Source organism: Corapipo altera, unplaced genomic scaffold, assembly GCF_003945725.1.
Source record: "Corapipo altera isolate COAL_440 unplaced genomic scaffold, ASM394572v1 305, whole genome shotgun sequence".
Classification (NCBI taxonomy): Eukaryota; Metazoa; Chordata; class Aves; order Passeriformes; family Pipridae; genus Corapipo; species Corapipo altera.
The window spans coordinates 191338-203643 of NW_020885011.1; the positions used below are offsets into that span (position 1 = coordinate 191338).

Below are 12306 nucleotides of genomic sequence, written 5' to 3' on the forward strand. Positions count from 1 at the left end.
CGGAGTCTATCCCCCCGTAGCCCAACGCATCCCAACCCCGGTTCCCCGGAGTCCCCAGAGCTGCCTCCGCCGGGGTCCTGCTCTGTGAGTCTTCCACTGGCTGGAAGCCCCCGTTGGTGTGGGCAGAGCAGCCTGAGCCCATGCTGGATCCTGCAGGTGCTTTGACAGTGCCAGGGGGGCAGATCCATGGCTGCCTCCCTGGAGGTGGCCCTGCCACCCATCCGGGCCAGGAGGGGACTGTGGGGGGAGGACTGGCAACCCCCATCTCTGCCCGGGGTCAGAGCAGAGAAGTGCCCTGAGGGAACCCCTGCAGGCAGCTGTTGGGGCCCTGGCACAGGGCAGGGTGGGACCAGGGGGTGGCCAGTGCGGAGACGATGGCCACAGGCTGCTGCCAGCCCTCTGCTCTCTGATGCTCAGAGATAAGCAGTGCCAGCGCGCTGCAGCTGTGGGCACCGTGCTTCGGGCTGTTTCTGGCACACACTGTCCTGCCAGTGTGGCTGCAGCACAGCTTGGCTGCCATGACTAACGTGGGGACAGGGTACGCGCGTGCTGGGAGCATGGGGCGAGCGCAGCTGGTGGGACCACAGCCCAGCTGGAACATCCCTGGCACCAGCTGGCATGGGCCTGAGAAGGGCTCTGTGCTGCTGGGGGACCATGGGGGCTCTATTGCTCCCCTACTCCACGTTGGCCCCTTGTGTGGCACAGAGCAGTGCCCGCCAGCTGTGGGAGCAGTGCTGGGCTGGCCGGGGTATGAGGCACCACAGCCTGTCTGGGCAGCCCCCAGCCCCTCACTAGGAGAGAGCCCAGTTCCCCCTCCGCTCACCTGCCCACGGCCTCTGCCGGGACTGGGCACAGGCCCAGAGTGGCAATGCCAGCCAGCCAGCATCATTAAGCCTCGTTAAGGTGACGAGCTTTCACTGCTCTGCTGTGCCAGGCTGCCTCTGTTCCACCCGCCGGAGCCCAATTAGTGTCACATCCAGGAGGCAGCTCCGGCGGAGGTGACGGGCGCCCTTGGCATGGCCCCGTCTCAGAGCACAGCTGAGACTGGGCACAGCTCGGCACAGGACTGGCCAGAGCCTGCCCACAGCTCCCCTTGCACAGATCCACGGGTGCTGGGCAGAGGAAGGTGAAGATCCCCTGCTTGGCACGGTGCCAGGGGCCATGCCTTGCTCCTCTCCCTCCACTCTGGGAGGCTCAGCTCACAGCCGAAGCCCTCGGCAGCAGAAAGGGGGTGCAGCATCCCCCCTTCAAAAGCAGGACAGCAGGCCCTGTCCACGTTCACCTTTATTATACATTAAGGTCATGGATATTCCAGTTCTTTGATCCTTTAGGGCCAGCACACACAGAGGTGCACACAGCGGAGGGGCTGGTGCCCGCAGCCCCTGCACACAGGGTGGTACAGGGCCAGGGGCCTGTGAGGGGCAGAGGGCTGCTCAGCCCTGGGGCAAGTGAGGCTGCAGAGCAGCATGGGGGGGATGCCCCCACAGAGGCTGGGTCTGACGAGGGCACTCTGTGGGTGAGCGAGTACTGGGTCCTCAAGCAGGTGTTGCTGGGCCCTGCCAGAGCTGGGGCTGGCTGGGGTGCATTCCCCGCCCTCATTGGTATGAGGCACAATCCCTGAAGAGCCCAGCAGCTGGCAGCGCTGGGGAGTTTTGGCCAAGCAGAAGCAGGGTGTGGGAGGCCAGGAGCAGGGCAGGGGGTCCAGGCTGAGCTGGTGTTGGTGTGGAGCATGGGGGCCAGAGGCACTGAGGGAGGACAGGGCCTCACCCCCACTGCCCTGAGCCCAAGCCCCACAGCCACAGGGGCACCAGCCCCCTCAGCCCCATGTGTTCTGCAATGAGGTACAGAGCCAGGCAGCCAATCCCACTCCTCCCCGGGATAGCACAGTCCTGTTCCCGGTGCACGTGAGGGACAGGGCTGAAGGGGGCAAGGACAGAACTCAAGGCCAGAAGTAGGGCAATAGGAAGACAGCAAAAAACCCCTGCAAGAAACCCAAAACCAGTAGTGCAGAGGTAATGGAGATACTGAGAATGGGGGTGAGGGGAGTCTGGGGGGTTGGCCACAGGTGCTGGCAAGGCACAGGAATGGGGCCAAAAGGAGGGAGAATGGTGCTGGCCCCAGAGAGCAGAGAGAGGTTCTGGGATCTTGGGGGTGACCCACACGCTCATCCCTCTGGGGTGAGGCAGGGTCCCATCCCTCTAACTCAGGTGGTCACTTTGATCCCAAAATATTTGCGCAGCTGCTCCAGGAAGAGAAAGGTGAGAACAGTCTGAGGAACGAGCCGGACAGCAGCAGGAACAAAGCCCTGGAAGGGGATAGCAAGAAGGGGGAGAGTCAGTGTGTGCCTGGCCCTGGTGCTCCCGGCAGTGGCACGAGTGGGCAGGTGCAGGGCAGTGCTGGGTGGGCACACAAGGCAGGCTTGAGCAGGGACTGCTGCACCGCGGCCACCACAGGGCACACAGGTGTCAGCATCACATGCCAGCCCCTCTGCTCTACAACACGGGTGCTGGCACCTGCCCTCCATTTGGGAGCCTGATGGGTGCAACAGGGTCATGGCTGCAGTGCCTGAGCCTGGGCTCAGTCCTGGCGAGGCCAGGGCTTGTGTTACCCTGGGGCCAAGCCCGGGCCAAGTGGATGAAGGCCTGATGCAGGAAGCAGCCAAGCTTCCTCTGCACAGCAGAGCCTGGAAGGCCCTTGTCCCAGGACTGTTCTGGATGGCAACCTCTACTCCCAGCCCGGCCCAGCCTGCCCCACCCCACACACCCCCAGTTACATACCTTGTAGAAGGCGAGGGGTCCGAGCTTGGCAGTTTCCATGGCACAGTGGACAACACCCTGGGGCGAGAGGGTGAGAGATGAGGTGGGAGGGGCTGGGAAGCAGAGGCCCTGTGTTTAGAGAGGGGAGGATGGGCAGCAGTGAGGTGGGCAGGGTGGGTGACTCACCTGATACTCCCCGTGGGAGTTCATGAGGCGGGTCTTGAGCACATCCAGGGGCTGGCACAGGAATGTGGCACACCCGCCCTGCAGAGAGTCATCGGGGAATCAGGACACCCTGGTGCCACCGACTGCTGCGGTCATTGGAGAGACCCAGAGCCATGTCTGGGCCCAACAACAGGCCAGGAGCCTCCCAGAGCCACTGTGCCCAGCCCTGCTCAGTCCAAGCCCAGAGTGGTGGCTCTGGCAGCCCCATCCTGGCACCCTGAGCCTCGCTGCAAGCAAACCAAGCCCCAGCCCTGCCCCCCCAGCCCCAGCTCTGCTCACGGCAATGAAGCTGGACAGGAAATGAGTGACAATGTTGTCTGACAGCAACCCAGTGGCGAGAACCAGCTGTTTGGCCTGGTCATAACAGGAGAGCTGCAAAGACACTGTGAATCAGTGACATGTTCCCCTTCCTCACCACACTAGGGACCACCCCAGTCCCTACATCAGGCACCTACTGCCCAGAAGAGCTGTCCTACCTGCCCAATGGTGACGAGGGCCCCACGGAAGGATGCCACAGTAGCTCCTGAAAAGAGTTTCTTCAGGCCCTCTGTGGACAGACAGATGGGGATCAGCATAGTCCCGGGCCATCACTCACACCCCATTCCACCTGGAGCCTTCTTCCCTGCCCAGGCTATGTCCCAAACTCCTTGCACAGCCCTCCTTAAAACACACCACAGCAAATAGGATGCAGGATAGGGGAGTCCTTCAAAATGGCCCAACCTCCTCCCTGCCTCTGCTCATCCCCTGTCTCATCTGCTCCACCCTCCTGCGCTTTTCCATCACACTCCTGGCAGGTTTCCCTTTCCCACCGAGTATGGGCAGGCTGCCAGGCCCTGCCAGACCTGGCCCAGCCCCTGCCCTAGCCAGACAGTGTGGTGGTGCCAGGCCCTGCATGCCCCTGGGCTCCCCACCCCCTCGGGCATCCCCCAGCCCCTCTCCCTGCCCTGGCTGAGTGAACTCCCCAGGTCAGCCTTGCCCCGGCTCCCTAGTGCCTGTGAGGACACCGGAACGGGCCCACCCACCCGGCTGGCACGGCCTCACCTTCCCGGAGGACACGGTACATGCCGTCCAGGGCATGGGAGTAGCTGGAAGGAGCGAGAGGGGAAGGAGTCAGGAGCCGAGGCTCCCCAGCACGGCGGCAGCCCCGCCGCTCTCCGCGGGCACCGGTGGCTCCCGGAGCGGCGGCCCCGGCCCAGATCCCGCCGCCCCCGGTGCCGGTGCGGTGCTGCCACCCCGCGGCCACGCCGACCCCCGGCCCCGGGAGCGCCGGTCCCTTCCGACCACCTCCCCGCTGTCCCAGCCCTCACGGCTCCACAGCTCCCCAGCCCTCTGCCTCGCCCCTCCCCGCCTCAGTCCCCCACTCACTTGCGCCGCTGAGCCGGCGGCTGCTTCACGTCGTTCTGCATCCTGGAAGGCAGAGCACCGCAGCTGAGGGGGGGCCGGTGGCCGACCGCCCCCCCAGCACCAGAGACTCCTGCCCAGGGCAGTGGGATTGTGTTGCCCGTTTGCAAATGGACAAGAACGCTGCCTCCAGCCCCACTCCCCCCAAGAGGCTGTCATCGAACAGCAGAACAGCTCCAGTCATCCTGAGCACAGAGCTCCTGGGCCACTGACCACTCGCCAGGAGAGATGACAGGAGCACCCAGCACTTCCCACCATTTCAACTGCTGTTGTGCACCGGCCACAACCCTTGTCATACAGACAGAACTGACCTGACGTTCACCATATCAGCTGGGGTCCCCACGAACCCACCAGTGAAACCTGTGGCAAAAGAAGAGCTGGGTCAGGGGAGTGTCCAGCCTGAGGGAGCTAGGGCTGAAAGCCCCATTGCCTGGCTCACCTCCTGCTGCAGCCATCAGCACTTTCTGGTAGAAGGGGGGAGGCCCCTGGCTGCCCTGGCCCAGGTGTTTCTTTGCAGTCTCATAAATGCCAAAGCGAGTCAAGGAATATGTCATCTGGAGGAGAGGGAAATGAGCGGCTGTGCCCCTGGTGCAGGGCAGCCCGTCAGCTCCTGGGGCTCTGCAGCACAGCAGGGGCTCTGCGCTGGCCTTGGGGGCCCAGGGGCCAGCAGGGCACTGTGCACTCACCTGCCGGCACAGCGAGGCGCTGAGCCCGTTGTAGAGAGCAAAGAAGCCATCGGTGCGGATCACATGCATCGCCATCCCCATCATCCGCATCTTCACCTCCTGCTGTGTCTGCAGGTGGACCTGGGGCAGAATGCAGCAGTGTCAGCTCAGCGCTGGGCTAGGCAGGGACGGGAGTGCACCAGGCACCAGAGTGGGCATGAACGTGAGCACGTGTCAGGCTAACGCGTCAGCACCGCCCAGCAGCCAACAGCAACAGCTCCAGGCTCCCCACACCTGAAAAGGACTTGGAGACTGGCCCAGCCCAGCACCAGAGGGCTGGAGGCAGTGAGGGAAGGGGAGTGCCCAGGTACCTGCCCACAGGCCTTCCCAGGCCCTGCCCTCAACATTAAGCTCCAAGGTGAGGGGTGGCACCTGCTCCTCCCAGAAGGACCTTGGCCCACCTCAGGGTGGGGCGGTCCAGCAGCACCTGAGCGAGTGAGTGCCCAGTGTGGGTTTGCTCAGAGGGACGCAGGCGGGTCAGTGAAGTCACAGCCACGCAGGGCAGGGCGTCAGGCCTCCGGAGCCACTTCCCCTCCTCCCCAGCGCAGGAATCGCAGAGGCAGGAAGAGAACCCACAGCCAGCCAGATGCTCTCCTTCCCTCCTGCAGTAGCCCAACACTTCCCATCACCACGGGCAATGCATGGCAGCAGGAGTCATGGGGGGCCGGCCTGGACGCGTGGGAGCTGTGTCAGCTGGTGCTGGAGCATGCTCTGAGTGCTGCAAAGACCACATGTAGGTCAAAGGCCCCAGGAGATAAGGAGAGCAAAGGGCTGCTGTCGGGGGACCAGGCCTGGCTCCTGCTCCAGAAGCCCCGGCACAGCTGGGCCGTGAGACACACCACAGGATGCTGGGAACAGTCGCTGTCTCCCACGCGGGGCATCAGCAGGGGTGCAGGAGCCTGCCTTCAATGCTGGCAGGTGGATTTTGGATGCCAGGGACCAGAGCTTGTGTCAGGGACCAGCGTCGGGCAGCCGGCTGCAGGCAGCCTGGGGCAGAGGAAACGAGCAGGCAGGTCAGGCACAGTCATGCTGGGATGCACTCCGCTGCCTGCGGTCCCAGGGCTGCAGGAAGGGCAGGCAGGCAGGCAGGGGAGGGACTGGCCAGGCCGTGGTCACTGTTGCACAGCCAGCAACCCGTGGGTGGCTGGTGGCTGCAGAGAGCTGGCCTAAGGGCACAAGCACTGTCCAGGCTGGCTGGCTGGGGCCAAGGTCCAGAGGGGCAGTGAAGTGCCCTTCGTACCCTGCCCTGCTGGATCCTGAGGCCTCCTGTGCCTCACCAGGCCTGGTGCCAGCCCCTGCTGGGGAGCTCTCGGCCAAAGGTAGGTCCATGATCAATGTTCAGATGCGAACCTAGCAGTGGGCTAGACTGCTCACAGCCCTGTGCACTCAGGGGCTGCACATCTGCAGGGGACAGCAAGGGGACATGGCCCAAATGTCACACCCAACACGCTGGCTCAGAGACAGACTGAGAGGCATGTGTCAGACAAATTCCCTTTCTTAGCGCCTTGCCAGGGCATCCCACACGAGTTCCCATGGGCTGGCAGCCACCTCCGCTGGGCAGACAGGGCACAGCAACAGGCTGAACACTGGGGAGGTGGCACTCCCTTCCCAGGGCTGACTGCTGTGCCCAATACATCTTCCCCTTCCTCCATGCCGTGGGGTGGGAAGGGGCTGTCTGTCCCAGCCTCACCCATGGGCACAGCCCTGGGCAGGGCAGGCCCCGGCCTGGGCTGGCTTTCCCACTCCCCCTCCGCAGCCTGCCCGGCTGCCAGGCTCATCGCCACTTGGCTGGCACACAAGGCTCGAGGCAGCACTGGCACTCGCCCCGTCCGTGGGTGCTGGCAGCGCAGGGCTGCGCGCGGCGCCCTTTGTGCGGCAGTGGGGATGCCAGGTCATCCGCGGCGCCTAGGTGACATCTTGGCCAGAGGGCCCAGAGCCCAGTGGGACAGTGTCCAACACCGCCAGCCCTGGAGTTACTGCCGTGCCCGGGCAGGGGAGGCCAAGGCGTCCTCCACAGCCCCGAGGGCAGACACCCCGAGTTCCCCAGACCCCTCAGCCCCACACATCTGCCCCTTCCCCTGGGCTGGGTCTGTGACCCCTCAGCTGTGTCCCCAGGCCCCAGCTCCCTCCTCCCTGAGCCCCGGGCCATGTACCTGCACAGCCCCAAATCCGAAATCAGCCCCTCAGAACCAGCCCCCGGCAGCTGTTTCCCTGGTGCTCTGCAGCTGTTCTCCGGCCCCGCGGTCACTCTGGGACCCTCACTCCCACCCAGGTCCCTCAAAGCCGGTCCTGCTGCTGCTCCAGGACCCTCAGACCTGCTCCCCGTCCCCTCACAGCCTCTCCAGGACCTTCACAGCCACTCTCAGCCCACTCAGAGCCAACTCCCCTCCCCTGGTAGCCGTCTCCTGGTCCCTCACCCTCTCCGGGACCCTCAGACTCGCTCCGCAGGTTCCCAGAATGGCTCCCTATCCCCTCGCAACCTCTCATGGACCCTCACAGCCACTTCCAGCCGCCCAGAGCCACCCCCTGACCCCTCACAGCCGCCCTGGAGCCCCCAGACCTGCTCTCCGTCCCCTCACAGCCGCCCCCATCCCGCAGCCCAGTCCCTCAGAGCCGCTCCGGGACCCTCAGACCCGCTCCCCGTCCCACCGCAACCTCTCCGGGACCCCCACAGCCACTCACAACTCACCCTAACCCCTTCCCCAACCCCTCCCAGCCGCTCCGGGGCCCTCAGAACCACGACCAGCCCCGATAACCGTCCCCCCAACCCCTCCCAGCCGCACCAACCGCCTCCCCATCCCCTCACAGCACCCCCCACACCCCCGCAGCCATTCACAGCCGCTCCGCGCTCCTCAAACCCGCTCCCTATCCCACACGCCGGCAGAGCCGCCCCCCCGGCGTGTCCCCCCTCACCTTCAGCAGGTCCAAGGGGTGGGTGCAGCAGGCGGCCCCGGAGGACGCCAGGCCGCCGAAGTACCAGCGCGAAACGCGCTGCTCCGCCATGGGAGCCGCTTCTGCCACAAACCACGCCCCCTTCCGTTAAGCCACGCCCCCTTCCGTTAAGCCACGCCCCCTCCCGGTACCGGAGGGGGGGCGGACCCGCCCGTCGCATCCCCCGGCCCGGGAGCGGCGCGCACCCCCCACCCCACAAACCCCAGGCTCCAGAACCATCCTCCCCCTGCCACGCGCACCTCCGCAGCCCGCGGAGGTGGTTTCTTCCCGTTAATAATTAACGGGGATTAACTAACGGGGAGGTGAAGGCATCTGCAAAAAAACGGCGTGAAGAGGCAGGGGATGCGCGGGTACAAACAGCAGCGTTACCAGTGCACACATGCAGAGTGCGGGGACAATCAGCAGCTCCAGAGTACTCATTCCCGCCCTGCCCACATCTCCACAGCCTATGGAAGTGGGTTCTTCCCACAACTAACGGGGCGGTGAGACCATCAGCAAAAGGCAGCGTTAGGAGGGGGCGATGCCATGAGGAGGGGGGTGATGTGCTGGCACAAACTTCAGAACCTTAAGGGAGCCTACAAGAAAGATGGAGAGAGACTATTTAGGAGAGCCTTGACAGGACAAGAGGGAACGGCTTCACACTGAGAGAGTAGGTTTAGGTTAGATAATAGGAAGAAATTCTTCCCTGTGAGGGTGGGGAGGCCCTGGCACAGGTTTCTCAGAGAAGTTGTGGCTGCCCCATCCCTGGAAGTGTCCAAGGCCAGGTTGGATGGGGATTGGAGCAACCTGGTGTAGTGGAAGGTGTCCCAGCTCATGGCAGGGGTTGGGATGAGATGAACTTTAAGGTCGCTTCCAACTCGAACCATTCCATGATTCTATGAAACAGTGACGTTACCAGCGTGCACATATGGAGCATGGGGATAATCAGAGCTGATTTGGGAGAGACGAACCACTTTACATGTTTTTTTTTTTTTTATATTTATAAGGTAGAGTTCATGGTGATAGTGGAAGGAGGCAGCAGCTCTGCCAAACCCCAGTGTTTTTTGGGAGAGCACTCCCACCGCGCCATGCGCTTGGAAAGGTCCGGGCTCGGCTTGGGCAGCAGCCGTGGTGCCAGTCCCTCCAGGGTGAGACTACTCCAGAACAACAGTCCCTCCTGCTGCCTCCAGCGCTGCTTTGATCTTCTCTGCTTCCTCCTTGGAGGTGTTTGCCTTGATCTCCTGCGGAAGGGACTCCACCAGCTTCTTTGCCTGTGGGAGGGACAAAGTACGAGGCTCATAAAGTGCCTTTCACTAACCAGATTATCGGATTTAGAGCCATGAGCCTGACCTCTGCTTAAGATGACCAGGGAAACTCACCGACCAGTACAAACCCCAAGACTTTCACTTGAACTACAGCACATCCCACCGGAAGGTGGCTACACCTGCCCAGTATATCCACTGGGAAACCTTTTCCAGCGATTCGCTGCTCTTAAATTCCTCCCAGCATGGGCGTGGTGCTCCCAGATGTGCACCTCTGGCCCGTGCAGGACTGGGTGCAGGCAGAGGCCCATGCAGTGACCTACTAAGGCAGTGGCTGCCTGGCACTGGGCTGGCCCTGCTCAGTGTCTATGTTTTGGTTCACATACTTGTGCCAGCAGGAGGGGAGGCTGGTGCAGGGTTTGGACACAGCTGCACCGGGTAAAACAGAGCTTCAGCACAGACTATACTCAGAACACATTGTTTTGACATTTTAGGTACTTTCTAAGCAAAACTACTGGTACTAAGCAGCAGTGCAATACTTAAGGCAAGCTGAAAAGCTGCTGAGCTGATTTAAGGAACTTACAGCAGTGCTGCTGTAGGGAGGGAAGGGAGCCTGGGGGGACAAGCCCCTGCTGTGGTCAGACCCTCCTGCTCTTACACCTAGCACCAGTGAAGCTATTTGGCTCCTTGAAACAAACCCCAGCTGGTTCCCAGGTGAGAAGCCACAGCTCTCTGCTGTGGCTTGGTGTGGCTTTAGTGCCCACCGGACTGGCTGCTGCTGGCAAAAAGGTTTTGTCCTTTTGATTCCTGCTGGGCACAGTGACAACACATCTGTGGTGGCAGAAAATGCTTCTTTTTGCTGGGGTGAGCAGGCACGGCCAGTGCTCAGCAAGGCAGGAATGCCTTCACTCACCAGGACAGGGTTCAGACAGGAGCCTGTTCCAGCTTGCTCCATGAGAACAGGCAACACAACCCAGGTTATTCATTTCAGAACCCTGCTCACCAAGGCATGACTCCATTCTAAAGCAGCCCTGGTCAAGGGAAGCAGCTGTTCCCGGCACCTGGCAGGAGGAAGAGCAAGGCCCGAGCCAAGCAGGATCCACACAGCAGCAGTCACGGGGCAGAGGCAGCACATTCCCAACCCAGTCAGACCCGGGACTGGCAGTGACACAGGGTCAGTGTCTGCTGGGAGGCTCTCAATGAGCTTCCTGAACCGAGGATGGCCTCAGTCTGGTGTGTGCTGACCACACACCTGTCTCATCACACAGTTGTTGCCGCAGGACTGACCTGTTTGGGTCCCACCAGCACTCAAAGTCCTCACTAGCCATGCTCTCCTCCAAACCATCAGGCCACAAAGAGATCCCCTGCAAACCTCATTAAAACACCTCAACTGGATGGCCATGAAATTTACAACAAAAGTGCATCAACTCTACTTTAAACACAACTTCTGCAGGCAGAAGCCCTGTCAGCAGACAGTTGGTTTGTGTGTGTGTTTTAACCCAAGGGCCAGGCTGGGTACATCACACTGGAGTTTGCCTGCAATAGCTGGCACCTACAAACAGCTCGTCCGACAGGTGCCACGTGCTACCCCGAGCTCATTTAGCATCAGCTCTCCAGTTAATTATCTGCTGATTGCATCCATTACAGGGTTTGCTATTTTCATGTTTGCTTCGGACCAATAATGGATGAACAATTTCCAGAGGAACCAGGCTGACAGTCAGGTAATTATCCCTCTGGGACAGCCAAACTTGCGCCTGTGCCACCGAGCTTCTCTGTTGGCTTTGCAACAGGAACAGGTCAGAAGATTATCTGCAAACCTTTCTGCTATTCCAGAATACAATCAGAGCAGACTCTGCAATACTCAATGCTGCAGTTGGATAAATGGAAAGTGCTACTATTAACCCCAAGATATGGTAGCATCACCCAGTGGAGAACTGTAGCGCGTTAAATACTTTGCCAGTAGCAGCTTCATCACCCAACCTGCTGAGCCCACACCCTGGCTCAAGGGCATGAGCTCAGATGCTGCCCAGGGCTGTAAGAGGCCTGGTCTCCTCCCAGGAAAGAGGAAGAAGCATCACCTACAAAAAGAAGAGCCCTGAAAAGACCTAGAAGCCTGGATTGAAAGATGTGTGAATTAGAAAAACTCGTCTAAATTCAGAAATACACTGGTTTTGGGAAAGGCAAGCCAAACCGAGCTGTAGTGAGGGACTCCTGAGCTCTGCAGGAAAGCTCACAGCAGCTCTCAGGTTTGGAGAAGCTGAGATTGGCATGAAGGACTCTGAGGTCTTTGCTCTGGGTCTCCTCCTTCATCCTCCCACTTCTGCCAGGGAAAAATGCCAAAGACAGAACCAGATCTTGCTCCCCCTTTGTCCATGCCTCTGCACTGAGGCTCACACGGGCAGACTGTGCTCCTGCACACACGAACACAGGCTCCCTTCGGACAGAGAGCCGACTGCTGGACCCACGTGGGCCTGGGGGTGACAGGCCGGAGCCTGGGACAGCCCCTGCTCACCTGCACGAGGTTCACTCCTGGCACGAAGTTCTTCACCTCCTTGATCAGCTTCACCTTGTCAGCAGGTTTCAGCTCCGTCAGCCGGACGGTGAAATGTGTTTTCTCTTTCTTGAGCGGGACCTCCTCCTCCTCCTGGAAGCAGCAGGAGCGCGGTGAAGCCCCGCGGCCAAGCCCACCAGCCCCGCCCGCGCGTGGGGCCCCCGGGGCCTCACTCCCGCCCCTCTCGGTACCTGTGGAGCCGCCTGGGCGGGCAGGGCGGACGCGGCGGCCGCCGCGGGCATCACCCCCACGTCCGGGATCTTCAGCGTCTCCTGCGGGAAGAGCAGCGGCACCGGCGGCCGGTCAGGCGGCGCACGCGGCCGGGCCGGGAGGAGCCGGGTCGAGCCGGGCCGCCCCCACACCCACCTTGAGCAGCGCGTTGAGATCGGCCACCTCCAGCAGCGTGAGCCCCGCGATGTCCCGCACCAGCTGCCGCACCTTGGGCGAGTACTCCT

The 12306-nt window shown here is 61.8% G+C and overlaps 2 protein-coding genes across 2 annotated transcripts in view; both read right to left on the minus strand.

Moving 5' to 3' along the window:
• Positions 1 to 1266: 1266 nt before the first annotated feature.
• On the minus strand, positions 1267 to 8156 carry SLC25A10 (solute carrier family 25 member 10). The gene is made up of 11 exons (XM_027667559.1): positions 8021 to 8156; positions 5069 to 5188; positions 4822 to 4936; positions 4694 to 4742; positions 4347 to 4388; positions 4023 to 4066; positions 3458 to 3528; positions 3261 to 3353; positions 2943 to 3020; positions 2778 to 2834; positions 1267 to 2305 (listed from the first exon to the last, which is right to left on the minus strand). The coding sequence occupies exons 1-11, from the start codon at positions 8108 to 8110 to the stop codon at positions 2204 to 2206; spliced, it is 861 nt and encodes a 286-aa protein (XP_027523360.1). The 5' UTR covers positions 8111 to 8156; the 3' UTR covers positions 1267 to 2203.
• Positions 8157 to 9006: 850 nt separating this feature from the next.
• MRPL12 (mitochondrial ribosomal protein L12) overlaps positions 9007 to 12306 on the minus strand; it is a 3880-nt gene continuing 580 nt past the window's right edge. Inside the window, exons 2-5 of the mRNA XM_027667529.1 lie at positions 12218 to 12304; positions 12043 to 12123; positions 11813 to 11944; positions 9007 to 9309 (exon numbers count right to left, since the gene is read on the minus strand). Of these exons, the coding sequence (XP_027523330.1) occupies positions 9193 to 9309; positions 11813 to 11944; positions 12043 to 12123; positions 12218 to 12304 (417 nt within the window). The 3' untranslated portion in view covers positions 9007 to 9192. The remainder of the gene's footprint in view (positions 9310 to 11812; positions 11945 to 12042; positions 12124 to 12217; positions 12305 to 12306) is intronic.

What these genes read in the sequence shown, in the direction of transcription:
- SLC25A10 (XM_027667559.1), bottom strand. Translation starts at nt 8,110, where the DNA reads ATGGCGGAGCAGCGCGTTTCGCGCTGGTACTTCGGCGGCCTGGCGTCC. An exon ending in TCCTGTCCAGCTTCATTGCC is followed by an intron (nt 3,021 to 3,260) that starts GTGAGCAGAGCT and finishes GACTCTCTGCAG; the next exon opens with GGCGGGTGTGCCACATTCCT. An exon ending in GACCCCTCGCCTTCTACAAG is followed by an intron (nt 2,306 to 2,777) that starts GTATGTAACTGG and finishes ATCCCCTTCCAG; the next exon opens with GGCTTTGTTCCTGCTGCTGT.